Raw genomic sequence first — 27202 nt, 5'->3', positions numbered from 1 at the left:
ATTTGTCTTCCCTGAGTGGGCTTCTTGGTGAGAGAATCTCTCCTCTCCTGCTGATCCCTCCCTCCTGCAGACGGCCCTGCAATCTGTTTAGCTCCTCACCGTGTCTCCACCCTTCCTACCCTCTTCAAAGTGGCCCCTTTCTCTACATTTAGCTGTGGTCAGTTCTTCTAATCTTCAGGTCATTTTCTAGGTTATTTACACTGCTGTGTTATCCAGTTGTATCCATGGGACAAGGTGAATTTAGGGTCCTCCTACTCTGTTGTCTTCCCCAGAAGTCACTTTTAAGTGTTTTTTTAAAAATATTTTTATTATAAAGATTCTGTATAATAAAACAAAAGTGACATACAATAAAAATATAAACAAAAGCAGCAACAGTAATATAGTTAACCCTCATGAACACTAGATCTAAATCTCAACAATTGGATAATCTTGTCTTATATTTGCCTCTACCCTTTCCCATCACTTGATTATTTTGAAGCAAATATTAAATGTTTCTTATGAATCTCTAATAGAGAAGAGTTTTTAAAAGCACATTATCACCAATATCATAACTAAAAAATTAATACTGATTCCTTAGTACCACAAAAAAGTTCATTAATGTGCAGTTTTCTGATTTTTAAAAAGTATTTTTTTAAATCAAATCAAATCTAAATAAGGTTCACGAAATGTGAATTGTTGGTGTATCTCTTCAGTTTTCTTTATAGATAACATGCCTCTCTCCTGACTCCACCTTCTGTATTTTGTTGCAAATATTTTATTGGAAGAAAAGGAGGATTGTTTATTGTGTCTGGATTCTGATGACGACATTTCTAGTCATCTAATATGTATTTCTTTGTACTGTGTTTCAGGTAATTGGTTACAGAGGTTTGATTAGGTGGCTTATTTATTTGGGGGATACTGTCTTATAGTCAGTACCTTCTACCAGAAGGTACATAACATCTAGTTGTCTCTCTCTTTTTGGGAAGTCATAAGGTATTGATGATAATTGACTAGATTGATTATTTATAGCTAATGAAATAATATTCTTCTAATTTACTCATTTATTCTTCATTTATTAGCGTAATAATTCTGTAATGGAAAGCCTCCCCTCATCACAATTTCATTTTATCGAACTTCTTAAAGTAAGAATAAATTCTTGATTCTTTACTTTACCGCTTTTCAAAACAATAACATTTCCTCACATCCTTCAAAGGAGAACCATGAACATTTTATATCATCGTGATTTCATATCTCTCAATCTGTTGTCATTATTATCCTAATTAGTGTTCATATTGTTTTCTCTTTGCCCAGTAGAATCATATTCAAGTTGACTTCTAAGTCCTTCTGACAAAACTCTTAGGACATTTTCTATCTTCCTTGTTCTCTACTATGATATATTTCAGGTTTACCTTGTACATTTCCTGTCTAGACTTGGAATCAGTTTTTCTGTAATTTTGTTTTTATTTTTAAAGATTTATTTATTTGAGAGCATGAGTGCATGTGCATGTGCACTTCAGTGGGGAGATGCAGAGGGAGAGAGAATCTGAAGCAGACTCCCTACTGGGCATGGAGCCAGATACAGGGCCTGATCTCAGGACCCTGAGATCATGACCTAAGCTGAAATCAGGAGTTGGACGTTCAGCCAACCAAAGGTGCCCTTTTTAATCTTTATATAAACAAATTAAAGACTTTTTTAAAAAGATAGATTTATTTATTCATTCATTCATTCATTCATTCATGAGAGACACACAGAGAGAGAGAGACAGAGTCTTAGGCAGAGGCTTCCCTGCAGGGAGCCTAATGCGGGACTTGATCCCAGGACTCCAGGATCACGCCCTGAGCTGAAGGCAGATGCTCAACTGTTGAGCCACCCAAGCATCCCAGTCAGACTTTTCTTTTAGTGCTTTCTGATTTTGACTTATAGTTAAGAAAGTCTTCCACATTCCTAAGTTTTAGACGAAGTCACCTATGTTTTCTTCTAATATTTGTATGTTTTCATTTCTCATTCATTTTGGATTAATTCTGGTATATGTTGTGAAGAATAAATCCAGTTTATTTTTTTCTATATGACTGTTCACTTTTTTTCTATATGACTATTCACTTTTTTATACTTATTATTTTAAAAGCAGTGGAAATTATTTCCTCCACTGATTTGAGATACCACTTCTATATAATATATTGATAAATGCAATTATATCTATTTCTGTTTCCTATTCTACTGTCCAGCTTGTCATATTTATGTGCCAATACCATACAGTTTTACTTATAGTGGCTTAATAGTATATTTTACTGTCTGATAGAGCTAGCCTTCTTCATTGCTCTTCTTTTCAGCATATTCCCGGCTTATTTTTCCTTCCTAACAAACATCATCAAAATGTCAAACTCTGGAAAAAAAGCATTGTAATATTGCATCCTTATATCCACGAATATAGGATGTCTCCATTGTTCTTGTCTACATGTGTGTTTTTGTGGAGTTTTTACTCTCATAGGTTTTAGACATTTCCTGCTACATTTATACTTATGCTTTTAACGTTTTTCTTGGTTTTTTTAAATGGTGTCCTTTCTTTCATTATATCTTCTAACTGGTATTTGTTTGTATATATCAAGGATTCTGATTTTCGTAGACTAATTTTATAACCTCCATTAAATCTTTTATTTTTACATTTTTTAGGGTTTTGCCTCTTGCTTTCCAATTCTTAAGTCTTAATTAAGTCTCTGCTTGCTTTCTTATTTAAATAGTACTAAGGATAAATAGTAAATAAAACTGTGGGTAGTCTGCATTATTATCATGTTTCTGAATTTGAAAGAAAAGCCTGTAGTGTTTCCTGAGTTTAGAATAAATGAGAAAAATATAAATTTGTCTTTTATATTAGCCTTATACTTTATACTTATATTTTTAGTGCTCTTCATTTCTCCCTATAGATTCAATCTATCATTTAAATCATTTCTTTTCAGCCTGAAGAACTTCATTGAGTATTTCTTTTTTTTTTTTAAGATTTTATTTATTTATTCATGAGAGATACAGAGAGAGAGGCAGAGACACAGGCAGAGGGAGAAGTAGGCTCCATGCAGGGAGCCTGATGTGGGACTTGATCTCGGGACTCCAGGATCACGCCCTGGGCCAAAGGCAGGCACTAAACCGTTGAGCCACCAGGGATCCCCTCATTTAGTATTTCTTATGAGGCAAGTCTTCTCTCAATGAACCTCTCATTTATTTTTTATCTGGGAATTATTTTATTTCACCATCATTTCTGAAGAACTGTTTTACAAGATAAAAAATCTTGATTGACAGTCTTTTCTATTTGCACTTTGAGTATGTGATTCCACTACTTTCTGGCCTCCATTGTTCAGATGGGAAGTAAGCTACTGATTGTATTGATGGTTCCTTTTATGTGATGAATCATTCTTCTGTTGCTGCTGTTAAGATTTATCTTTTTCTTTGACTTTCATCAATTTGGCCTCAATAGGTCTAGGTGTGGATCTTTTTATATTTAACCTTCTTGATGTCTGATGGACTTCTTAAGCCTTAGATTAAGGTTTTTACATAAATTTAGATAGTTTTTGACATTATTTCTTCCAATATTTTTTCTACAACTTTCTCTTCTCTGATTGCCATTGTATATAGCTTGGTATACTTGCTGTTGTCTATGGTCTCTGAACTTGTTCTTTTTAAAAATCTTTTCCTCCCTCCCTTACTTTTCAGACTGGATTATTTATATTAATCTATCTTCATCTTCAGTAACTCCTCCTTTTACCATTTCACATATGCTGTTGAGCTTCTCTAGCGATTTTTTTCATTTCACTTACTGTATTCAACACCAGAATTTCCATTTGGACTTTTACGTAATTTTGAATTTCTTATTTATTCTATTTGTTGACTTGTTGTCCCACTTTAATTTTTTAAATATGCTCTCCTTTAGTTCCTTAAACCCACTTATAATAGCTGCTTTGAAGTCTTTTTCTGTTAAATCCAACACCTGGGAATACTTACAGGCCTACTTAATTAACTGCTTTCCTCCCTAATTCTGGGTCGTATTTTCCCATTTTTTTTGCAAGTCTTATAATTTTTTTTCACTGAAAGCCAGTCATTTAAAATAAAATATTGGGGATGCCTGGGTGGCTCTGTGGTTGAGCGCCTACCTTTGGCTCAGGGCGTTTTCCTGGAGTCCCAGGATCGAGTCCCACGTTGGGCTCCCCACATGGAGCCTGCTTCTCCCTCTGCCTGTGTCTCTGCCTCTCTCTCTGTGTGTCTCATGAATAAATAAATTTAAAAAAAGTATATTGTAGTAACTAGTTTCTAATTTTTCCTGTCATTGAGGATAACATTCAGGAAAATTCAAGGACATTGTATTCATAAGCAAGATGATGGATAAACCCAAAGAAATTCACCATTATATTTAATTATTCTCTGTGATCAATTTTTAAAAGCCTAGAGCTCAAAAAAATAAAAAATAAAAAAATAAAAAAATAAAAAAATAAAAAAATAAAAGCCTAGAGCTCTACTAAGGGAAACTAAACTGTAATCTATAAACTGGCAGCCATACCGCAGTATCACTAGAAAACAAAGTCGGCTTATCTCTACAACCTGAGATCCCTTTCATTTCCTTTCTTGTTTCTGCATAAATAAATCCTTAAAAGGAAAATCATTTTATTGACTTAATCAAATTAAAGTTGTAGTTAATCTACTAAGGATGTATGTAGTACCTCAAGGAAATAAACTTCTTAAGGATTAGACCAGTCCTATCTTTTGTTTGCAGTTTTATAGGGAACATTCAAAAAAAGAAGTAGTTGATTTAAGAGAAGTTATTTTTTACAGGAATTGACCATTGTATCATCCCTACGAGATAAAAATGGTGGGATTATCTTTGTAAGGCTGATTTAGCCCCAAAGCTTAAAATTGTGCAAAGGAATCAATATTCCCATGAAGTTTAAGTGTTCTTTTAGTATTATTCAGAGTAACATCTTGACTTTTCATCAGAACCAAATCTATTTAGCAAAATATCTATGCTGTGGCCATAAGAAATTATGATTATCCTAAGATTCACCTGTCTTTATTCTATGTGACACCAGATTTTGTATGAAATTTCTAGAACTAGAGCAACTCCTCAATACTCTCTGGACCAAAAGTACCTGTATCAGAAAAGATAAAATTCATCAACTTCAAAGGAAACAAAACAACCTAACAATCTATGATTGGGGCTCTAATCTATCTGTATCGATGGACCAAGAGTCACATGATGGTTCCATTTCCTGGGATGAGGTATGGTCATTATTCTTATATCACAAGTTGCTACTGTCAATGTTGTAAAAGTTCTATAAGACTTGTGGAAAATTTAAAGGATAATGTGTATTTTCTTAAATGTAAAAATACTCAAAAATACTCTATTTCTAGAGTGGTCATGGATTTTTCCTTCTATAAATAGATCTCTGTATGCATAAACATGAGGCCAAGATATGTAGGAAAAACATAGAGTATATATAGGTATAAATATAAATAAATGTAAATATAAATGTAAATATACTCTTTCCTCCCTTGTGTCTGTATTGAATGCATAAATAATTAATTCAGCAAACATACTGAGTATTTACTACCTACCAGTCACCATCATGGGCATTAGGGATACAGTGCTGAACAAAAATAGGCACAACTCCTTTGGAGCTTGCCGGATAGTAGGAGGATATAATTTTTCATATATATTTACAATGATGAATGAATGCATTAAATGCAGGTTAGGGGACGCCTGGGTGGCTCAGTGGTTGAGAGTCTGCCTTCGGCCCAGGCCGTGATCCCAGGGTCCTGGGATCAAGTCCCAAATTAGGCTTCCTGTATGGAGCCTGCTTCTCCCTCTGCCTATATCCCTGCCTCTCTCTCTGTGTCTCTCATGAATACATAAATAAAATCTTTTAAAAAAAATGCAGGATAGATTATGAAGAGATTACTTAGAGCTGTGAGCAACAGAGAAATATTTGTATAGTAGGTAGCACTGAGAAGTTTTTTGAGAAAAGGTGATATATAAAAAAAATAAAAATAAAAATAAAAAAATTTTAAAAAAAGAGAAAAGGTGATATATGAACTTATAAACATATTTATATCCATATTTCCTAAAGTTATGCTCCAAAGTACATTCACTGGGATATATTAATGCTCCTTGAAAAGGGGTTCTGTGGTCAAATTGGTTTAGAAAATACTAGAAATGCATATTGCACTGTAGCATATTAAGTTATTTGGGGAGGTCCTTTAGCAAATAAACTTCTTTAATCTCACTGAATCCAGTGTTTCTCAAACTTTGACTGTAGAATTCTTCCCTGCCCTAATCATTTAAAATCCTGAGAAATTGATGTTCCATGAGTATGGCTTATGTTTATTGAGTATGCCCTATGCCTTAGACATAGCATAGCACTATTTCATGGGCATTGTTATTATAATTATTTTATTATTATAACAACTATATGAGGTTAGTGTATATTATTCCATACTACAGATGAGGAAATTGAGGCATGGAGCTAATAAATAATTGCTTCAGTTGACAGAAGCTGAGGATATACACAAAGGTTGTCTGATAACATATTCTGTGGTCTTAACAACTGTGCTATTGCTTGGGAAATGTTGATTTAAATAAAACTATTTTTGTTATTTGTATCTTAGATGAGCAAGGTACAGTCTGTACCTTAGAAGAGCAAAATCCCTTATAGATGCCTAATAATGCAGAATATTATTGCTGTGAGTTATGAAGACATGATCAAGCAGTATCATATATTCCCTCCCCAACCCCAGAAGTTTGTATCTCTTAATCCCCTTCATCTATTTTCCCAACCCCCATAACCCCCCCCAACTAGTGCAGCCACCAGTTGGGTCTCCATATTTCTGAGTCTGTTTCTCTTTTCTGTTGTTTGTTCACTTGTTTTATTTTTTAGACAAAAACAGGTGATAACTAGAATATTTAATATTTTTAAAGGTCAATTTCTGTTACTTCTACATATAAGATATATATACAAGATATATATGTATATATCTAAGATATAAAGACATTTATTAAATTTGATTCTTTCAAACTCATGCTTATTGTATTCAATTCATAGTGAAGAGAGGTGATGTCTCTGTTAATCTTTGTTTGCCAAGTCTTCTTTGATGCTTCCACAGGGCTGACTCTTAGGAAGGAAGCAAATTTGCTTAATGAGACCTTATCTTCATAAAGAATGAAAATTGTTTCTTAAAATTTAGGAACTACCTACTTAAAGCATGTGACTTCTAAGAACAGTAGTAGTCCTTTCCTGTGCTAACACTGCATGTCACTTTCCTTGTGCTTCTCAGTAGGACCCTAAGATAGACCAGATCTGAGGATCCTGCCTATGTCATTTGGACTAGTAGTCTCAAAGTGTACCTGAGAACTTCTTAGAAATGCAGATTCTCAGGTCCCATCCCAGCATTTGCTGAATCATAAACTCTGAGAGTAGAACCCAGAACTCTCTTTTTAACAAGCCCTTCAAGTGATTCTCAAAACTAAAGTTTATGAACTCCTGCTTTAGAATATCTTTGTAAGGTTACCATAGAAGTCTGGTGACAGGGCAGCCCAGGTGGCTCAGGGTTTAGCGCCACCTTCAGCCCAGGGTGTGATCCTGGAGACCTGGGATCGAGTCCCACATCAGACTTCCTGCATGGAGCCTGTTTCTCCTTCTGCCTGTGTCTCTGCCTCTCTCTCTCTCTCTCTCTCAGTGTCTCTCATGAATAAATAAATAAAATCTTTTAAAAAAATAAAAAAAATTTAAAAAAAGAAGTCTGATGACATCAAAATAAGGATATACATATATTGAAGCTTTATATAAAGGAATAAAGATATGTTAAAGGTTATTGGCTGGATAATCCAAATTTTCATTCTATTTTATTCTTTATTAAAAATAGTTTGGGTTTCAAATTCATAGAATATAATGAGTCACCATCAAGGACATTTGTATGTTAGTGATTTCAGAAGAAATATAAAACAAACAAATGACCTAAAAAGCCCAGGAACAGCAAATAAAGATCAAGGGCACAGAAGCTTATAATAGAATATCCTTACTCTAGGAGAAGGTAGTCTAAGACCAGAACTATTCAATTTCTTGACAGTGACCTGGGGAAAGAGATGCATGGCACTCCGTTCATGTTTGTCTCCTCACTACTTTACCTACCAGTCAGGCACTTTTCAATGAGAATATTGCAAAGGACTCATCATCAAAAGTTTATTGCCAGTTTCCCTTTGTGGTCAGTATTTTTAATGATGAAGTAATTCTATTCCATTAGTAACAAACGGTGCAAAAGAGAATATTGTCTTTGGCACAAATTTTTTTGACAAAGGGAAAAAAAAACCCACCCAAGTTTAGCTTTCTGTTCTTGCTTTTTGTAGTAGAAATCTTTTGGAGTTTTGCCAAGTCCTTTTCTGAGAAATGCCTTCCTCACCCACAGGCGTGAGGCTGGCAACCATGTCTGAACAGTATGATCCCACCTCCCATCTCGCCGGCAAAACTGATTGAACCAGAGGGACGTCTGACCCAAGAGAGCCCATCTGTGGCTTTGCTGAAGCAATCAGATCTCTGTCGGGACTTGCAGACTCAACTCAGTCTTGGGTTTGTGGGCTGAGAGGTCACTTCAGAGTTGGGGCTTGTATGGCCATGTGTTTACTAAGGGAGAGAACACTAGACCACGAAAGGAAATAGATATATTCAGAGGGAAACAGAAAGGAGAAAATACTTGGCCCCAAAAAGAGAGAGACAGAAACATCCTTGGTTCTGGTTTTCTAGCTTCAAGTTGAGTTCCTCCTGAAGGGTGGCTAGCTTTTCAATCTCAGAAATCCTTAGTGCCTTCTAGTGCAATCTCTTCTTGGTTCTCTCTGGTTCGAGTTGGTTCCCTTCCCTACAGTCAAACATTTTCTAATCAAGATATATTCATGGATTCAGCCCCACAAAAATTACACGGGACAGCCCAGCAAATATGTCGTCGTTTTCTGATCAGTGATGTGCCTTTGTTAAAAATCCCTGCATTCTGCAGCAGAGCAAATCACACGAGCCTCGTAAATGAATGATTTTCTTCAAATACCTCATAGATTTGTGACTAAAGCTCAAAAAGACATTGTGCAAGGCTCTGATTTCAGTAGAAGCCGCCATTTGTGCTGGTGGAACTATAGACACATTAAAACTCTTAAATGTAATTTTTGATACACAAAATCAGCCCCAAACACTTCTGAGATACACAGATTCCTCGTAGCAAATTTGAGAGACCTAGTGCATTTGTTGTTTATCTATAATCCTTATCTCTTATAAAGATGTCTATGCAACGTAGAAAAACTGCAAAGATTTAGATAAGCAGTGGTAGAAAATAATAACTATTTCAATTATTTTTGTGGAGATGGGAGGTCAGTTACAAAGATATCCATATTATTTAGTGTTTACACACACACTGGTTGACACAGCATTCACTTTTTAAAATATTTACTTTACTTTTATTGCTTTTGAAAATATGTGTTGCCTACATAGGCTTATTAAATCAGAGAATATTAAAGGCAATGATCTCATTACCTCAGAGCTCCTGTTTATCATATAAAATCTTGACTTGGTTGATACAAAGCCATCCCACTGAAGAGCAAAAAAAAGTATCAAAGCTTCCTTAAACTGCTGGTTAGAAAACCATTCAACACATTGTAAAATACAGTGCATGTTTTCAGAAAAGATAAAAGGGTGCAAAACTCATACTACATAATACTCAAAATGAAAGTGAGATACAGCTGACTTTGATTAGAGGTTTAAAATAATCTTGGGAAATTATATATACACAAAAGATTGCAAGGGGAAAATGTAGCAATGGCTTCTTGTGTCCTTTTTAGCCCTTCTGTTTAGTTCTGACTTCTCAGGAATGGCAATTGATGGGAAGTTTGTTTGCTGAGATTAGTAACAATGATGTTTTCCCCATAGTCTTGCTTCTCTGCAGGGCAACTGGTGGAGATATTTCTACAGAACAGCCTTTCACCCATTTCCAAGGAGGACTTTAAGCGAATGAGTCCAGGAATTATCCAGCAATTGCTCAGCTGCTCTTGCCAGCTGCCTAAGGACCAGCAAGCAAAGCTGCCACCGACCACTCTGGAGAGTAAGTTGTGGTTCTTCCCCAAGAAAGTTAGTGCATGTAATATAATAATGACACTGACCACAGGATACTTATATATCAAACACTGTTCTAAGCATTTTACATTCCTCAACTATTCAATCCTCACAAGAACCCTGAGCTAGATAATAATAGTATCTATTTTGTAGATCAAAAACAGGCACATAGGGGATCCCTGGGTGGCGCAGTGGTTTGGCGCCTGCCTTTGGCCCAGGGCGCGATCCTGGAGACCCGGGATCGAATCCCACATCGGGCTTCTGGTGCATGGAGCCCGCTTCTCCCTCTGCCTATGTCTCTGCCTCTCTCTCTTTCTCTCTCTGTGACTATCATAAATAAATAAAAATTAAAAAAAAAAAAAAACAGGCACATAGAAGTTAAGTGACTTGCCCAAGGACACACAGCTGATAAGTGACAAAGTTGGGATTTAAACCCCAGGAAGCTGGTCCCAGAGTCCTCGTTGTCAGCCATTATGCTACAATACCATTCATTGAATATTTTCTATTGTGTATATAAGTTACACAAACTGATTTTGTCCTCTATGTATGACTCAGTCATGGATCAACGTCAAAGTTCCTAGTTAAGAACTGACATGGCATAAGAGAAAGACCATTAGTGATAGGATCAGAAATTCAAAGTTGAGTCGTGCCTTCTATCCCCAGCCGACTCTGGGATCTTAAGCCATCTCTATTTCCCTGGGCCTGTCTTTTTTCTGCAGGGTGGGACAGCAGTGATACCTCCTTACTATCCTTTCACACATCATGACACACATAAAAAACGAAGACATGCTATGGTAAACCAAAGAGCTCTCTGGGGTGGAAGTGACCGTAGAGGGAGGTGCCAGGCTCCCAGACCTGGCTGGAATCCCCAGGAAGCGAAGAAAAGATATTTGCATTCACCTTACCCCACTGAATCACTGTAGTAGGTGAGCTCTGCTGAAAGGCCTCACAGGGTAGCTCTCAGTTTCAAATGGGATAATGTGTATAAAAAATATGTTCTGTAACTTAAAGCACTTTAAAAGAGAAAATGCGGCCTAAGAACATCCATGATGGATAGCAAAAATGTGACAGTTAACACCCGCACCCTTTAAAATATTACCAGCGATCTGAGAGCCTATGAATGCTTTTTCAGAGCATTTTTCTTTCTCTTTGAGATAGTCTTGCAATGCCCATCAGGGAAGAACTGTCCAGCTATGCACTTCTAACACACAGTGAATTCTGCAGCATCAAGTGGTTCATTTGAAGATTTTATATGAACAAAAACCTGCCAGACCTAAATATCTAAGACTCCACATTCACTGAAAGGAAAAGAGCTTCATTAAAACTGAATAATTAAATAATTCAGCACCTGGTGGTCAGCGATGGCTCAGAAATGGGTAAGGGGGACAGACCATGGTATCTAGGAGCCTCCATGAGGATATTTACATGGCCATCACTTGCTGCGGTATCTGCTACATACGGACTGCTGCAGAATAGCTTTATGAACTGGAAATTGGTGAAAAATGTTTATCTTTCTAATGGATGTCTAGACCCTTCTGGAGAATGGTCTTCCTGAGAAAAATTCAGAGAAATCACACGTACTATAGAACCCCCCAAAACATTGCTGTGCTCAATTAAAAATGTTGCATTTGTAACTTAAGGGAAAGGCTTAACAATAGAAAATGTGAGATGAAGACAGAGGCAGGAGAGAGGTTATGAAGAGCAGTGTTTGGTGTGCTGGCACCTGACCCCTAATAAGCATAACCTTTACAGGAAAGAGTATTGTGGCCAAGTATAACAGGTTTCAGACCTGTTCGAGGGAGTTGCTCAAGAATGGCTAGGAATTCAATTATTAGGGAATGTTTTCCATCCTACTATTGTAATGATGGGAAACATTTATATAGAACCTGTCTGCAAGCTGCCTGACTCCAGTCAAGACGCCATGACACCTCTCTGAGGACCTGGGGTAATTAGCAGCATCCGAGGCCACCAATGGCAGATTTTATGGTTTTCAGGCTATCTTTGCCACACAAGAACAGGTGAAATCTGATTTACAGAGGACCTAAACAGATTTCTAAGCTCTAAAATTAGGAAGTACCCTTTCCTCTCCAATACCACACCGTGGATCCCTTCAGGACAAAGGGGAGAGGAGTAGAAGAATCAAAGGACTGAAAACTTTGCCTTTTGCCTGGGAAGTGCCACACCCTAATTTATCCTTGTGAATTCTCAACATTTTCTGATCTTTTGTAGCTATCATAAAAATGTGGCAACTTTGAATTTTATTAGACAATCCAGGTGCTCATGTTAAACTTCAAATGTCTTTATGTATTCAATGAAAAGAATGACATTCCCACATAGAATCTATTTGTGGAAGAGTGGGATATGAACCTTGGTTAAGTAGCTGGGATGTTTTTATAACACAGATATTTTTACTAAGTCAGAATAAAATAAGACCTCTAGGTGAGTATACGAGGGTTCCAAACCATTTGTTTTTTGGTTTTTTTTTTTTAGTTTTTAATTGTGGCTAAAAAATTGAAACTGAGATGAAACTTAGCCATTCTTAAGTATATAGTTCAGCAGTATTTTCACTTTATTGTGCAATACATTTCTAGAACTTTTTTATTTAGCTTGCAAAACTGCAACTCTATATCCATTGAACAATTGTCTTGTAGAGGTTCACTAGAAGTGAAGGGGTGGTGGTAAGCCTGGGAAAATTAAAATTTGAAAGTTTTTTGCTTCTTTTGAGTACACTGCCAACTCTATTTTAATATTAGACTCTTATAATTTAGAACGTATGATTCAAAGAAGTCCTCCTAAAAACGTAAGACCATGTTACCAGCTAATATTAATATGATATAATGTAGAGGATGAACCTTCCAGAAAAGTATAAGAATAAGAATAGAATACCTTTTATTTCAACAAACTTTAAGATGATAGTTTCTTAAAATCTATAATGGGCTTTAATTAGTATGATAACTGAATTTGATTTAACTTATTATCTGCAGTCACTAAAGGAAATGATAGTTTAATTTTGTAATTACCTTCCTTCACTGTTTACAAATCAATTTGCCATGGCTTATAAGTAATTTCTAAATAAGTAGAAGACAGAGTATTTGCTCTGAATATTTGCAAGCAAAGGAAAATGGCGGCCTGGAAAACTCTATCCCCCAATTGTTTATACAGTTGACCCTTGAACAACATGGGTGTGAATGGCACAAGTCTACTTATATGCATATTTTTAAATATATATGCAGTACCATACTGTGAATGTATTTTCTCTTATGATTTCTTTTCTTTTTCTTTTTAATTTTTGTTTTAAGTAGGCTCCATGTCCAACATGGGGCTTGAACTCATAACCCTAAGATCGAGTTGCACGCTCAACCAACTGAGCCAGCCATGCACTCCTCTTATGATTTTCTTAATAACATACCCTCTAGGAGGATCCCTGGGTGGTTCAGCGGTTTAGCGCCCGCCTTCAGCCCAGGGCATGATCCTGGAGTCCCAGAATCAAGTCCCACATCGGGCTCCCTGCATGGAGCTTGCTTTTCCCTCTGCCTGTGTCTTTGCCTCTCTCTCTCTCTCTCTCTCTCCCCCTCTCCCCCCTCCCCGTGTCTCTCATGAATAAATAAATAAAATCTTAAAAAAAAAAAAACCCTCTAGTTTAACATTGTTCAAGGGTCAACTGGACCCTGAAAGCCATTTTTTTCTGTCTCTTTTAATCTTTTCTCTTTCCTTCTTTGCTGCTTCATCCTTCATACATATTTGCTTTTGTTTGAAAAAAATCTTAAAAATTGCACTTCTTAAATATTTTTTGAAACTTTAGGAGCCTAGAAACATGAGATAAATTTATAGGTTATAAAAAATTATTGCAATAATTTAAAATGTAGCCTGTCCAGGGGCTCCTGAATGGCTTAGTTAAGCATCTGCCTTTGGCTCAGGTCATGATCTCAGGGTCCTGGGATCAAGCCCCTGTGTTGGGCTCCCTGCTCAAGAGGAAGCCTTCTTCTCTCTCCCCTGCTCCCTCTGTTTGTGCTTGATCTGTCATTTTAGGCACCATGGATAATAAACACTTTTGACGTTATGAATAATTTTGAGAACTTTTGGAAGGATGTACTTCCCTTGTACAGAAACATAAGTCTTCTAGGGCCCAAACTACATGCTTCCTCTGTAACTCTGCTTCCTTGACTTTAGAATGTTTAAGTGGGATTCAAAGGAAATCCTGACCAGAGTATGGCAGCAGTTGCTGTGGTTTATAGTGAAAGAAGTTAATTTCTTTGGTAGTGAGAGGTAAGCTAGGTCCTCGCTTGCTTTACTAAGGAGTCATTGGGGTAACTTCAAAGCGACAAGATTAATGGCGAAAGTCTTTTCATTCTTTTCCTTAAGAAATAAGACCTTTATACTCATAGAACAACTCCATATCCCTATAAGCTGTACTGTAAGATGTATTCTTCTGGCATTTTCACTGGCTGGGGCTCTGGTAGTAGATGATGAGCACTGACTCCTTTGCAATCTCCATTTGGCTTAGAATATGGCTACAGCACAGTGGCCGTGGCTCTGCTCACACTGGGCTCCATGCTCGGGACAACGCTGATTCTGTTCCACAGCTGTGAGAACTACAGGCTTATTTTACAGCTGTTTGTGGGCCTGGCCGTTGGGACACTTACTGGGGATGCTCTGCTCCACCTTCTCCCTCAGGTAACTCTTTTCTGTTTTCAATGGTGTGTTTCTAATTTCCATTTCCATTTTATCACTGGAGATGTTGATGCAAAATTTCACAGTGACTTGGCCAGCGTCTTCCTTGGAAATAAGTATTGTTTCCCCAAAACACTTATAGGGGAAAAGAGAACCAGTCCTTAGGTTCACCACATGTTATTGTTATTTTTGAAATAGACCAAAAAAGGGTTGCAGATGCAGATTCCTATTAACAAAATTTCAGGAAATATTTACTACTTATCTGTTAAATGAAAATGAATTGGGCTGCAAGATGTTGGGCTGAGTTTTCTCCAGTTGTCCCCAACTCTCATCAGATCCCTTCTCTGCCCTCTCTGCTGCTTTTTTTCTGCCCCAGAAGACTGCTTCTCCTCAGCTTCCTTGGGAGCTGAATTTTGTTTGGATTGAGCCAATGGAGTCACAACAGAAAAGCCAGGGTAGGAAGAGAAAGAGGCAGGGATATTTCTTCCCCACACTCCTGGCTCTGCACTTGCTCTAGAAGCAACTGATTACCTACAAGACTACAGCTCCCATGGGAGGCCCCTCCCCAGCTCCACCTCCCACTGAGCTACAGACTTTAGTTCCAACCTTTGCCCTTTCTGCCCTAAGAGTGGAAATGGTTTCCTGAGGTTGCTAGCTTCCAGGTGTCTCATTATCCCTTGTTCCAACCCTTGTTGCCCACACCTCTGTCATTGCCCCATCAGTATTGTCTCTTCATTTGAACAATCAAAATGAATTTCCTTTTTTTTTTTTTTTTTTAGCCTAATAATATCTAGATTTACCTTAAGAAAAACATAAGCACCAGGAAGCTGGCTCTTTGCTGAATTCTTCTGAGGCTCTTTATTTGTCAGAAATGAAAGGACAAAGACCTGAGATGCAAGAGTTCAGACAGAAGGGGCTCTTAGATGAGGTTATTTCTTCCCTCTGAAATCTCTTGGGATAGTTAATGATGGGCAAATGAGCCCATCTCCCCTCTTGCAAAGCTGGAGATGTTAAAAATTTCCACAAGCCTCTGGCAATTTCCTACCGGGTCACTGTTGTTGCTCAGGGGCTCAATGATTATTAGATGTTCTGAAAATCACAAAGTGAGCATTGGAAAATGAAACAAACCATTATTTGTTTTAATTTCCCCTTTAATCTAATTTTCTGGAAATATTTCAGGGTTTATTGGCTTGAGGCAGTGGCCGAAGACTTTTCCTAGGTCCCTTTCGGGGTTGCAGAGCTATTCGCTGCCCAGGATCCTGCAAAACAGCAAAAGGGTCTTATGGCTTCCTGTGCCTTCCCCCACTGCCCATGGGGGGCATGTAACTCCAGACAGCAGGCATGGACTTGGGGGTAGGAGGAGGGGCTGGGGCCCTCAACTGGTTCTGCAGAGACATGTTCCAGAGAGGAGCTTAAAAGATTAGTTAGGTTTCATGAAAATTGGAAGGCAACTGCTTTACTTGAGGGAAGAGACGTGGACAAAAGTTACTGGGGAAAGAAAGAAAGGTGCAGTACAAATGTGGTGGAAAGCTAGAAACATCAGTGGCTCCCAACGGTGATCCATGGTTAGTGTTCAGAGGACTGCACAGAAACAAGAAAAACATGACTGCCATGATTTCCGTTTTTTCACTAGCAAAATTTACTCAACTTAAAGGTCTACATTTTATTCTGAGATTGTGGGGTTTTCTTCTGTTTTGTTTCATGAACTTACTGTGTCCATTATTTTGTGAAATTACAGTAATTACAAATATTAGATGGGTATCTTTTAGTGTCTTTACCAAAAGGAAAAGTTGACTAACATATATTGGTTTTGAGTTATGTTCAGAAACTCAATGTATATTCTTGCATATATATGTACAGTCACTCACGTACTCATGTGCACCTACGTGTATGTACCTAAATATACATATGCATCTATGAACACACATATGTGTACAGTATGTACTCATAGGATTGCTTTTTCCTTTTTTTACTTTGATGGTCAGTAGTATCCTAAATGTAGAAACCACTGAGCTGTTTCCCAAACTGCCTTCTCCCGGGGAGGCAATATGATACATGATGATTTACTGGCTCACAAGAAATCATGAGGTCAACCAATGGGATGAGTCAACTAAAGGAAAATTCTTAATGCATTTCTTGTATCCTTTTGTTTCCCAGAGAGCTGACAGGATTGCTTGGTACACAGTATACATTCCATGAAAGAAATCTTTCAGGCAGATTTCTTACTTATCTGAACATTTTTAAAAAGTTTTGTTTAATTACAATGGGGCATAGGGAGAATAAGCCCCAGATGAAATATATCTTTATATTTCTTCTGGATATAAAATAAGTTGATCTGTTATAAAGACTTGCTGTGCAAACAGATACAGATTAAACTCTGGGGTGGAGGGAAGGACTGAGAGTATATGAAAATTTGGTTCTCCTGTCTTTTCTCTTATATACATTTTGTTTGACTCTGATTAAATCATATAGTGGCAGTATTTGTACAACTAAAAGCAAACTTGGCTTTGAATGATTCCAGCAGTTGTCATGTCCTCCCCAGAAGGAAAGGTGAATATATTCATTACTCCTATTAATTAATATTGAAATCATCAAAAGTTATTTCTTTGTGTATCTTTTTTTTTTTTTTTTTTAAGGTTCTTGGTTTACATAAGCAGGAAGGCTCAGAGTTTGGACATTTCCATGAAAGCAAAGGCCATATTTGGAAACTGTTAGGATTAATTGGAGGCATCCATGGCTTTTTCTTAATAGAAAAATGTTTTATTCTTCTGGTATCACCAAATGCTGAGGTATATTTTAAACTTTATTATTCTGTGCTTTAAAGCTTCTTAATATTCATCTTTTATTTAAAAAGTCCATGTTGAAAAGTAGTTGACATCTTCATAAAGTTCTCTGTAAGGGATGGGACTCTGATTTCCAGAATACACACATCATTCTTAATGGCAGCTTCCCTACAAGTATGGTTATTAATTTTTTAAACCTCTATTGCTGGCCTGTTAAGGTACTTGTTAAAACCTGCTCTTTGACCTTCGTGGCTAGTTTAGAAACAGGAGACTATTTCATGTCTGAGAATGAAGGGACCCAATGGCCTAGCTACTAATCAGCATTTTGGATGTCTTTCCTACCCAAAAACATATAAACATGCAGGCAAAAACTTTGAAAACTCACAAAATTACCCATCATTTTCTAGCCTAAGAGCATTTAAAATTATAAAAACAAAGAGCTCAGAAATGGGATTTGTGGCAGATCTTTTTTTTTTTTTTTCAGCTGAATAATTGCATCCATTGTGCCTGTATTTGATCAATTTCTATGTCTGTGATGAAACGTAAAATGCAGTATGGTTTTTTAATGGATTTGTTTTGCTCTTACACATTATCCTATCAGACAATAGATTAGCTGGTGGGTTGGTTAAAAAGATAAATGCTTGCAAACAACTCTAGGAGACTAAAATATAGCAATTTTTCCTTCAAAGTCCTAGGGCTCTATATCCTCCATGGTTTTCCACTTATTTTCTGGCTTTCTCCTTGTTCACGTAATTTATAATATGTGTGCTCAGGGAAAACTTTAGCAGCCTTTTAAAATATTCAGCACTTGTTTATTATTATTCCTAAATGTTATCCAAGATCCAGATTCTATGCATCAAAAAATAAGATGGTTTTATGGATGAACAAAGGGATGATAGATGAAAGAAAGGTGGTAAAATGGTTGTAGTCAAATGTTAATGGTACAATCTTGGGAGTATTTGAGTGCTCTCATTACAGCTCTTTCAGCTTTTCTGTGTATTTGAAACTTTTCACAGTAAATAAAATGCTATAGAAATTTTCTTTTTAATGAAGCAGGGTTTTTCTTTGTCCTGGAGCTCAAGCTAGGATGCTATAGTAATTCAGAAATTAGGAATGTAGCTTTGATTGTCCCTACCCTTGGGCGCTCAACAACTTAACCTCCACAGAAGAGGTTCTAATCTCAATAAGCACAAAAGACAATAATAGATCCCCTTTGCCACAATAGATTAGCTTTCTCAGCCTGGGAAAATTAAATGACAAAGTCAACATATCAACCTGTGTGTAATAATTAGAAAGGTAACCAGGATAGAAATGAGTGAAATAAATTCTGGCCATCCAAAAATGTAGAGTTCATTCAGATTGTCCTTGAATTTGTCAGGGAACTTAAAATGAGTTTGTTTGTTTTTTTTAATAAGTTTTAAGCATAGAATTTCAAGACTCATTATGTTGAGTAAAATCAAAGAATGCAAATGTTTTAGAAGATTCGAGTGCTTTAACTGATGAATGCATTTCTGAAGATATTAAGGAGTTCTAGGGTATAATATAGTTTCAATTATCATCCCTTTTGGTATCCCCATCAGAAAGAATTCAGCATTGAATTTTGTAGTAAATACAACTTTTCAGTAAATACAAGACAATATAAAAACTACCACCACTCAAGTCTTTTAAAATCATAACTAGACATACCTAAAGTTTCATTCTGAAGTCATTTGGAGTACGAATGATGTTTCAGAGCAGTCCTGTGCTTTTCCAAGGTGAGACATTTTAGTAAGTATTTATCACGATGAATTCTCTCAATGCTTTTTCTGTGTGTCACCCACCACTTTGGCCATTAAGCAAAGTGTTAACTAGAACCATGGAATTGACACAGGCTGCACCTGTGTTCTTCTGGCTTTGGTGCTAATTTTAAACCATCCTCATCCAGCAGGGTGTATCATTGGTTAATGGGCATGGGGGACACTCCCACCATCTTGTACTCAACTCTGAACTAAGTGACCAGTCAGGCAGAGGCAAATCTGCTTCAACACTCCAGTTGGTACGTTACTGATCTGAGGTACTCTACTGATTTGATTACCTTCTTTCCTTTATTCTCTGATGAATACATGAAAATCAGTAGGCTAGATAAACAAAATCCACTCCTGATTTGCCTTTCTTAACCATGCTAAGTAGTTTGGAAAGCTTTGCCAAGCACCCACAAGCTGTTTTAAAGGGGGAAAAAACTTTTCCACAAATTCAAATCCTTGCTATCTACACCACTTTGAAACACATATGGTCAGTCTGACAGTACATTTATCTTGATCATTTTGTTTACAAGTTTTCATAAACCACTTGACCTTTAGGTTTTCCATCCTGAGTAATCCTTAGCCATGACTAGATGGGGCCAAATAATTGCTGAGCAAAGAATTAGTGCATCTAGGAGTGGGATGGTCATTTTATATGGCAGAAAAGAATTGATTCTGGCACATAAGCTGTCTTAAAATAAATGGCTTCTGTTACATTGAGTTTTCTGGGACAAATATTCCCTGTGAATTTGCAAAACACAACCTTCAGTCAGGTTTAAAACAAAAGTTCCCACTCTTTTTTTTTTTTTTTAAGATTTTATTTATTTATTTCTGAGAATACACAGAGAGGAGAGAGAGAAACAGAGACACAGGCAGAGGGAGATGCAGGCACCATGCAAGGAGCTTGACGTGGGACTCAATCCCGGGTCTCCAGGATCAGGCCCTGGGCTGAAGGCGACGCTAAACCACTGAGCCACCTGGGCTGCCCCAAAGTTCCCACTCTTATTCTCAAAGTAAAGGGACAGGAAAAAATATGAAAGTAAATAACAGAAAGCTTGCCTCCTCTAACCAAGGCCTTGGGGGAGGTGTTTACAGTTCAAGGATAGATTCCTAACCGAGTAGAGATAAGTAAGCTGAGCCTGAGACATTGCCACAGCTAAGAGAAGTCTGCTGGTAGATTGTGGATCTAGAGCTAAACTCAAATATGAACAAAGCCATCCCTTTAAACAAGTAATTTTGAAAGCCTTATTATGTTTATTGCCTAAATACTTCACATGTGGCTTGGAAGAAGATAATTTCAGGCTGAGATTAGTTTTAAAATCACTTTCAGGCTGACTTTATTCCTTCTATTTCAGTGAAGAGGTTTCAGAATCCTAAGATGCATATAAGCAAATATCTGATGCTTAGTGAGTTTTGAATTTTTTATAAGATTTTATTTACTTATTTATGAGAGACGCAGAGAGAGAGACAGAGACATAGGCAGAGGGAGAAGCAGGCTCCCCGCAGAGAGCCCAATGCAGGACTCTATCTCTAGACCTGAGGATCATGCCCTGAGCCGAAGGCAGCCGCTCAACCATTGAGGCACCCAGGCATCCTGAATTTTGAACTCTTTGAATATGTTAGCTCACTAAGAATATATCATTATTCCTTTCGTTATTTTAGCCCTAAGATCAACCTTAAATGAATAGAAATAATATGAACTTTTAGGACTGTTTGGTTCAAGTTCCTGGTATTTCAGGATGGAGGGGAACCCCTAATTCTCACCAATCAAGGAGTCTTGGATGCTTGCCTCTAAATTCCTTTACATAGTATAAAGGTTTTTTGGGGAAAAAATCCTAGAATAAACATTTGAAGTCCTGTCTTTTAAGAGAACTATAGAAATTTTTTTTTTGAAATTTTTTATTTTAATCAGGCTTTCGATGTAATGTAAAAAAGGTTTTCTTGTTCACCCTGTATCTTTCGGGCCCTACCTTACTTCTCAGCCAGTTATCCCAAAATAGCCCATTATTGCATCTTTTGAGTAGCTCCTACTGTTGTAATATGTGGATACGAGTTTACTTTCTCTGTTTCACATTTTTTAAAAAGATGCTTATGCCTCTCATTAAATTTGTCTCAAAATTCTCACAACTTTGGGCAATGGAATCATGAATAAGCTATTTTTTTTGGAAATTTATTTATTTAAGTTATTGCTACACTCTACGTGGGGCTTGAGTTCATGACCCCAAATCAAGAGTTGCACACTTTTCCAACTGAGCCTGCCTGGTGCCCTTGTGAACATGCTTTTAAGTGGACGTGTTCTGGGATGTCTGGGTGGCTCAGTTGGTTGAGCATCTGCCTTAGGATTGGGTGTGATCCTAGGATCCTGAGATTGAGCCCCACCTAGGGCTCCCTGCTCAGTGGGGAGCCTGCTTCTCCCTGCTTGTGCTCTCCTATCTCTCTCTCTCTCTCAAATAAAGAAGATCTTTAAAAATAAATAAATAAAAATGAAAAAATAAAAGGACATGTTCAGTTGGCAGATACAGGTTTCCCTCACCATCCGAAAACAGAGCCTTCCTGTGAGTTCTTTTGTAAGCCAAAATGGTAAAAGAGTGAAGAAGCAATTACCATTAATTTACATGGAAAAACAGGTGAGCATCCCCAGACACAAAAAAACTTACTTGTCTTAGGACTTTTTAATATCTTAGGACCCATTTTGCTAACAGGTGCACATGATAAATCAAGATAAAGCACCAATGCTCACAGATAATAGGTCAAAGCTCCGGTGGCTTGATGCTGAGATGCTGAGTGGAGTTCCTGGGGAACGAGCTTCAAGCACCACTCACTGCTGCTGCTTTAGCCTTCTACCAAAAGGAGGCTGAAAGCTGTTTGTGTTTTTTGGCTTTTTTTTCATAAAAGCAAAAATCCTCTTTGGGCTTCTTTCAGTTAGTGAAAACAGGTCCTAGTGTAGGTTTTTCATAAAATCAAAGGCGTGTAGTATGAACTTAAGAAAAGCGGAGGCTACTTATGAAAAGTCTTCTTTTTCACATAATAGAATGAGAATCTGAGGCACAGGGATGGAAATGACTTTCCTGAAATTGGAACATGAGTCAGTCTCTGAAATAAAATCACATCATCTGAACTCCCAGAAGTCAATTTCTAAGTCTTAATTCTCTGTCTTAGGAATGTATTAAAGAAGTTTAAAATGTATGATATTTCTCTTTTGTAAGCCTGTTGATTTACTTCCTTAATCGGCAAGATTCTTTCACTCATGGGAAAAGCCCCCAACACAGAATATTATGCTATCATGAATACTGTGAGGCATTGCATGGGTTTGTTCTCTCTCTGCAATATGTGATGTGCATCTGAAAATGAATCCTAGACCTGCAGTCCACCATACAGAAGTGTTAAATTAGGTCAAGAATCAAGAATCGGGTTTTTTTTTTTTTTCAGCTTTTGGGTTTTATAAGGCTTCCATAATTTAAGAGCCTGAGTTACAGCCTGTCTCAGGAGCCTCCAGCTCTGTGTGGAAGGTTCTGATCTACATAAGAGTGCTATTTTCATCTAAAGGTACACAGTGCCAAAGGTTTCCTTCTGGCCTATCAGCTTTCCCTTCTATGCTTGCCTCTGAAATTTCAAAGTTCTAGTACACCTTAGAGTATTAAAATGTTTAAAAGTCCACCTTACTCTCCAGATGTTTCACTTTTACAACAAAATGATGAAGAACATTGCTGATCTCTCATCAGTTATTTTTAATTTAAAATAGAAAAGCCCAGAAGATTCACAGGCAGCTGAAATTCCTGGAGGCAGTATGACAGCCTCCAACAGAAAATGTGAGTACCACTTTTCAAGAGCTAAACATTAAATATAGAAAGCACCACAGAAAAAGGTTATGTCTGCTTGAAAATAGTGTGTGGAAATCATACAGATTTCTCACTGGGTTTGTGTTTCATCATTGCAGCCTTTACGAGAAAATGTTTAATACTCATTTCTAGGAGTTTTTCACACACACTGTGCATTACATCAATCTTATTCCATTCTTTAAAAATGATTTTTCCCTAAACTGTTTAAAACTGATCCTCTGAGGACTGCAGTTAGTGTAAATCTGTATGTAGTTATCAAGCCTCCTTTAAGATCATGAGCGCAGCATACAGGATAGACTTGTGGAATCACTACATTGTGCCCCTGAAACTAATGTAACATGTGTCAACTAAACATCAATAAAAAAAATTCATGCTTATGTGATGATTGAGCCTTTTACTTCTTTCTCTAAGAAGTCTGGAGATTTCTGCACAGTCTACTGAAATTTAGTGCCAACATCTGTTAATGTGTGATGTTGTCACTGGAATGGTGGAGTTCAAGTGCAAGATAACTCATCAATCGTATCTTATTCTAAATCACCTGTTCATATAAATTCTAACCAAACCTTTTCTATGATTTTTCCCTATTTCTGAATTTAATATGCCCATTTGGTATACAATTTTGCTTTCAGGACATGGCTAGTAATATTTCTCCTTCTAAATCTTTAGTTCCAGGAGAGATTCTAGAATGCCTGGCACCTAGTAGGTCTGCAATGGACATTTCTTCACTATTGATTTTGAAAGCAAAGAAGAGGAAAGAAGGATATGCCCAGGCACGTTATGAGTGTGGTGGCAGATGCTAGGTCACGGAGTAACGATGGTCCTACTCAAGTATTTTGGAGGCCTCGTATCTTTCCACTTCAGATATCAAGCTTGGCATACAGAATGCACAGTGAACAAATCCAAATTTGATTACTCAACTGCCCTTTTCCAGGGACATATTGAATTAGGTTCAAATATTTGATTACTTGTTTCACATTACCTCATTGGTGGAACTCAGCTTGTGTTTCAAAAGACAGGATGTGAAAATCCTACCCACAGTCTGATTTAAATAAACAAATAGCAAAATGATACAAGGTCCAGCCCATGCTTCACCATGGAAAACCTCTGATAAGTTAGAAATGTGGAAATGAATCTGACTGCCAGGTACATAAGCAAAGATAAAATATTATTGATAATTCTGTAATAAGTACACTAGATTACCAGTGAATGCTGGTCTTATCTTCCACCGAATAATATTTAAATTATCTTAAACAATATGTACAGTGTGTTCCTTGAAGTTTACATGCAAATATGTATATTTGCCTTGTGGCTTGTTACATGTCCATGATATGACATTTAGAAACCCATAATTGGAGGTAATAAAATAAGGGATAACAAAAATAGGGGCGCCTGGGTGGCTCAGTTGGTTAAGCATCTGCCTTTGGCTCAGCTTATGATCTCAGGGTCCTGGGATAGACCCCCAAGTTGGGCTCCCTGCTCAGCAGAGAGTCTACTTCTCTCTCTCTCTCTGCCTCTCCCTTCCACTCGTGAACTCGCTCTCTCAGATAAATAAATAAAATCTTAAAAAAAAAAAGGACAACAAAAATAGGTCACACTGTTAGCAGAGTATAAGTTGAGTAAAAATTTTCCACTTGAATATATGCTACAAATATCAAAAACTACGTAAAAGTACATGGAAATCACAATTCATTTGCATGCTGCAATGTTGCCAAATGTATTACTTGAACTTGTTTTATTTTTGCAAAGAAGAGCTTTATTTCTGAAAGTTGGCAGCAAAGTGACCTGATAGGATGATGAGATTCTGAGAGCTTCCAGGCCATGTCAATAAGAAATCCCTGAATTCGATAATTTGATATTTATTCTGTGTTTCTATGATCATTGCTTGAAATTTTCTCATTTTAAATAAAGAGTAAAATGAAGTAGTAAACCACAAGAAGGATATAAGTTAGTTTTATAGTAATAGGTCTAAATAAGCCATGAATTTTAGAAGTGAAATGCTTGTATATATCAATAACTCTGTCTCCTGGCTGATAGTCTGGGCTATATCTGCCGTTTACTTCATTGAAGTTATTTGATGGTATGGGATATGAAATGAGTTGAACTGTATTCCCCAAATGAAATAGAAAGCCATATTATAAAACAGTGCCCCTATAGTCTTAGACCATGTAACAGAAACCAGGAGGTAACCTCTTTTTATTTTTTTTAGAAGATTTTATTTATTTATTCATGAGAGACACACACAGAGAGAGAGAAGCAGAGACACAGGCAGAGGGAGAAGCAGGCTCCATGAAGGGAGCCTGACGTGGAACTCGATCCTGGGTCTCCAGGATCATACCTTGGGCTGAAGATGGCACTAAACCGCTGAGCCACCCGGGCTGCCCACCTCTTTCTATTTTTACTGAGTATATAATTATTAGAATGTTGGGTTTAGTTCTAACAGCAACAACAGCTAGTGTTGACATCAGGCACACAGTGGATAGAAACTGGGTAATTAATGAAGTTTTAGACTATGGAAATTGATTTGAAAGGCTATTCTTATCAAATGGATACCTAAGTGGCTTATTGTCAGGATAAGTGTTATCCACGGAGTACTTTTTGAATGTATTAATTGTTCAATTGCACAAGGGGGTTATACTAATCTAAAATGTCAGGGTTTTTGAAAACAGAAATTCTGTCCATGAAAAGCTTGAACCCAATTATGATCAAAACTATGATATTAGTTATTTCAGTGACTCTCTACTAATCAGATAATGTATATTAGGCAATGGAATCCCGTGAAAACAGCTTCTCTTTATTTTATTAAACATCCAGCTGGTCTAGTACTGAAAGTTATTTTTCAGAAAGACAAACTAATTGTTCCAAGGCTAATTTGGGGGCCAGCAGAGCTGATAGTGGTTCTGTGGAGGTCACAGCAGGAGAGTGATCAAGATACTTTGGGAGGGCCATGAGTGCCAACCAGAAAGGGGAACTCAATGAGCAGAAGATGGCAGGAATGTACTCCAGCAGACTCATGCCAGGGACAGTCTGACTCAGAGACAGTTTTGGAAAATAGCCTCCATTTTAATGACATTCTACAGGGAGGGTCCTAAATTATTTTAAAGTGCTTTACAAAAGATGCACATGGAAAGGTCATTGATGGTATTTTGGAAGGCTATAATGATGCTTCAATTTTTTTTTTTCTCCTGGGGTAGTTGAACAAAGTGACATAACAGTGAACACTGGTGCATAATTTATCTCATTACTAGTCAGATCTGTTGAAAAAACAATGACCGTACAGCCTGAAGTGTCAATTACCATTTTTGTGTCTCCAGTCTTGACTTATTTTAAAAGCCGAAACAAAGTGGGGTTGCTTAATTTGGTGCAATTTAAGAATGTCTAGGGTGGGTGGGAAAGTTGGTTGTGTGTGAAGGGTTCCGGGAAATGTCTAGAGCCCTGTTAATGCTTCTCACACCTTTATTTGGTTCTTTAGGCAACACCATTAGCTTGCTAGCAATAATGATACTGGTTGGGGACAGCCTGCATAATTTTGCTGATGGCCTCATGATAGGAGCAGCCTTCTCATCTTCATCTGAGTCGGGAGCAACCACCACGCTTGCTATCTTGTGTCATGAAATTCCACATGAAATGGGTAAGTCGCGTAGGATCATGGCTGTCCCTGCTTGTTGAGAAAGCCGTAGTGTTTTTCTAGCTATGGTCTGTGGACATCTTTTTCCAACACACAATTGAAAATGAATACTTTCCATTCATAATTTATTTAAATGATTAGAAGACAACTGGAAAAGTAAACTACTGTACCGTGGGACAAAATTCATTTAGACTCTTTATGATGTTTACCTAGGGTCAGAAGTCACTTGTTTTGGATTCTGGAGAGTTCTATATGGAAGAAAGTCATTGAGAGAAACCTCGTTTTAAAGAACTTTGGCAAGGACTTTAAGATCTGCATATTAAATGTGGGGAAATCATTAAGAGGGGAACTTTACCCATTATGTCAGCAAACAGGCCAATGAGATAAAATAACATTTAA

General features: G+C 37.2%; 1 protein-coding gene across 3 annotated transcripts in view; it reads left to right on the top strand.

The window, feature by feature from the left end:
* The window catches only part of SLC39A12 (solute carrier family 39 member 12), a 73501-nt gene that overhangs the window by 16534 nt on the left and 29765 nt on the right, over positions 1 to 27202 (top strand). The window contains exons 5-11 of one of the 3 annotated variants that reach the window (XM_038529980.1): positions 5070 to 5239; positions 9922 to 10093; positions 14609 to 14778; positions 17412 to 17564; positions 19483 to 19593; positions 23082 to 23148; positions 26648 to 26806. In XM_038529980.1, the coding sequence (XP_038385908.1) occupies positions 5070 to 5239; positions 9922 to 10093; positions 14609 to 14778; positions 17412 to 17564; positions 19483 to 19593; positions 23082 to 23148; positions 26648 to 26806 (1002 nt within the window). The remainder of the gene's footprint in view (positions 1 to 5069; positions 5240 to 9921; positions 10094 to 14608; positions 14779 to 17411; positions 17565 to 19482; positions 19594 to 23081; positions 23149 to 26647; positions 26807 to 27202) is intronic. The other 2 variants (XM_038529981.1, XM_038529982.1) reach the window with 2 other exon arrangements.

The sequence above is a fragment of the Canis lupus genome, chromosome 2 (genome assembly GCF_011100685.1).
Source record: "Canis lupus familiaris isolate Mischka breed German Shepherd chromosome 2, alternate assembly UU_Cfam_GSD_1.0, whole genome shotgun sequence".
In the NCBI taxonomy this organism is placed as follows: Eukaryota; Metazoa; Chordata; class Mammalia; order Carnivora; family Canidae; genus Canis; species Canis lupus.
Note: the sequence above shows the minus strand (reverse complement) of the source record. Positions and strands in the feature narration are given on the sequence as shown.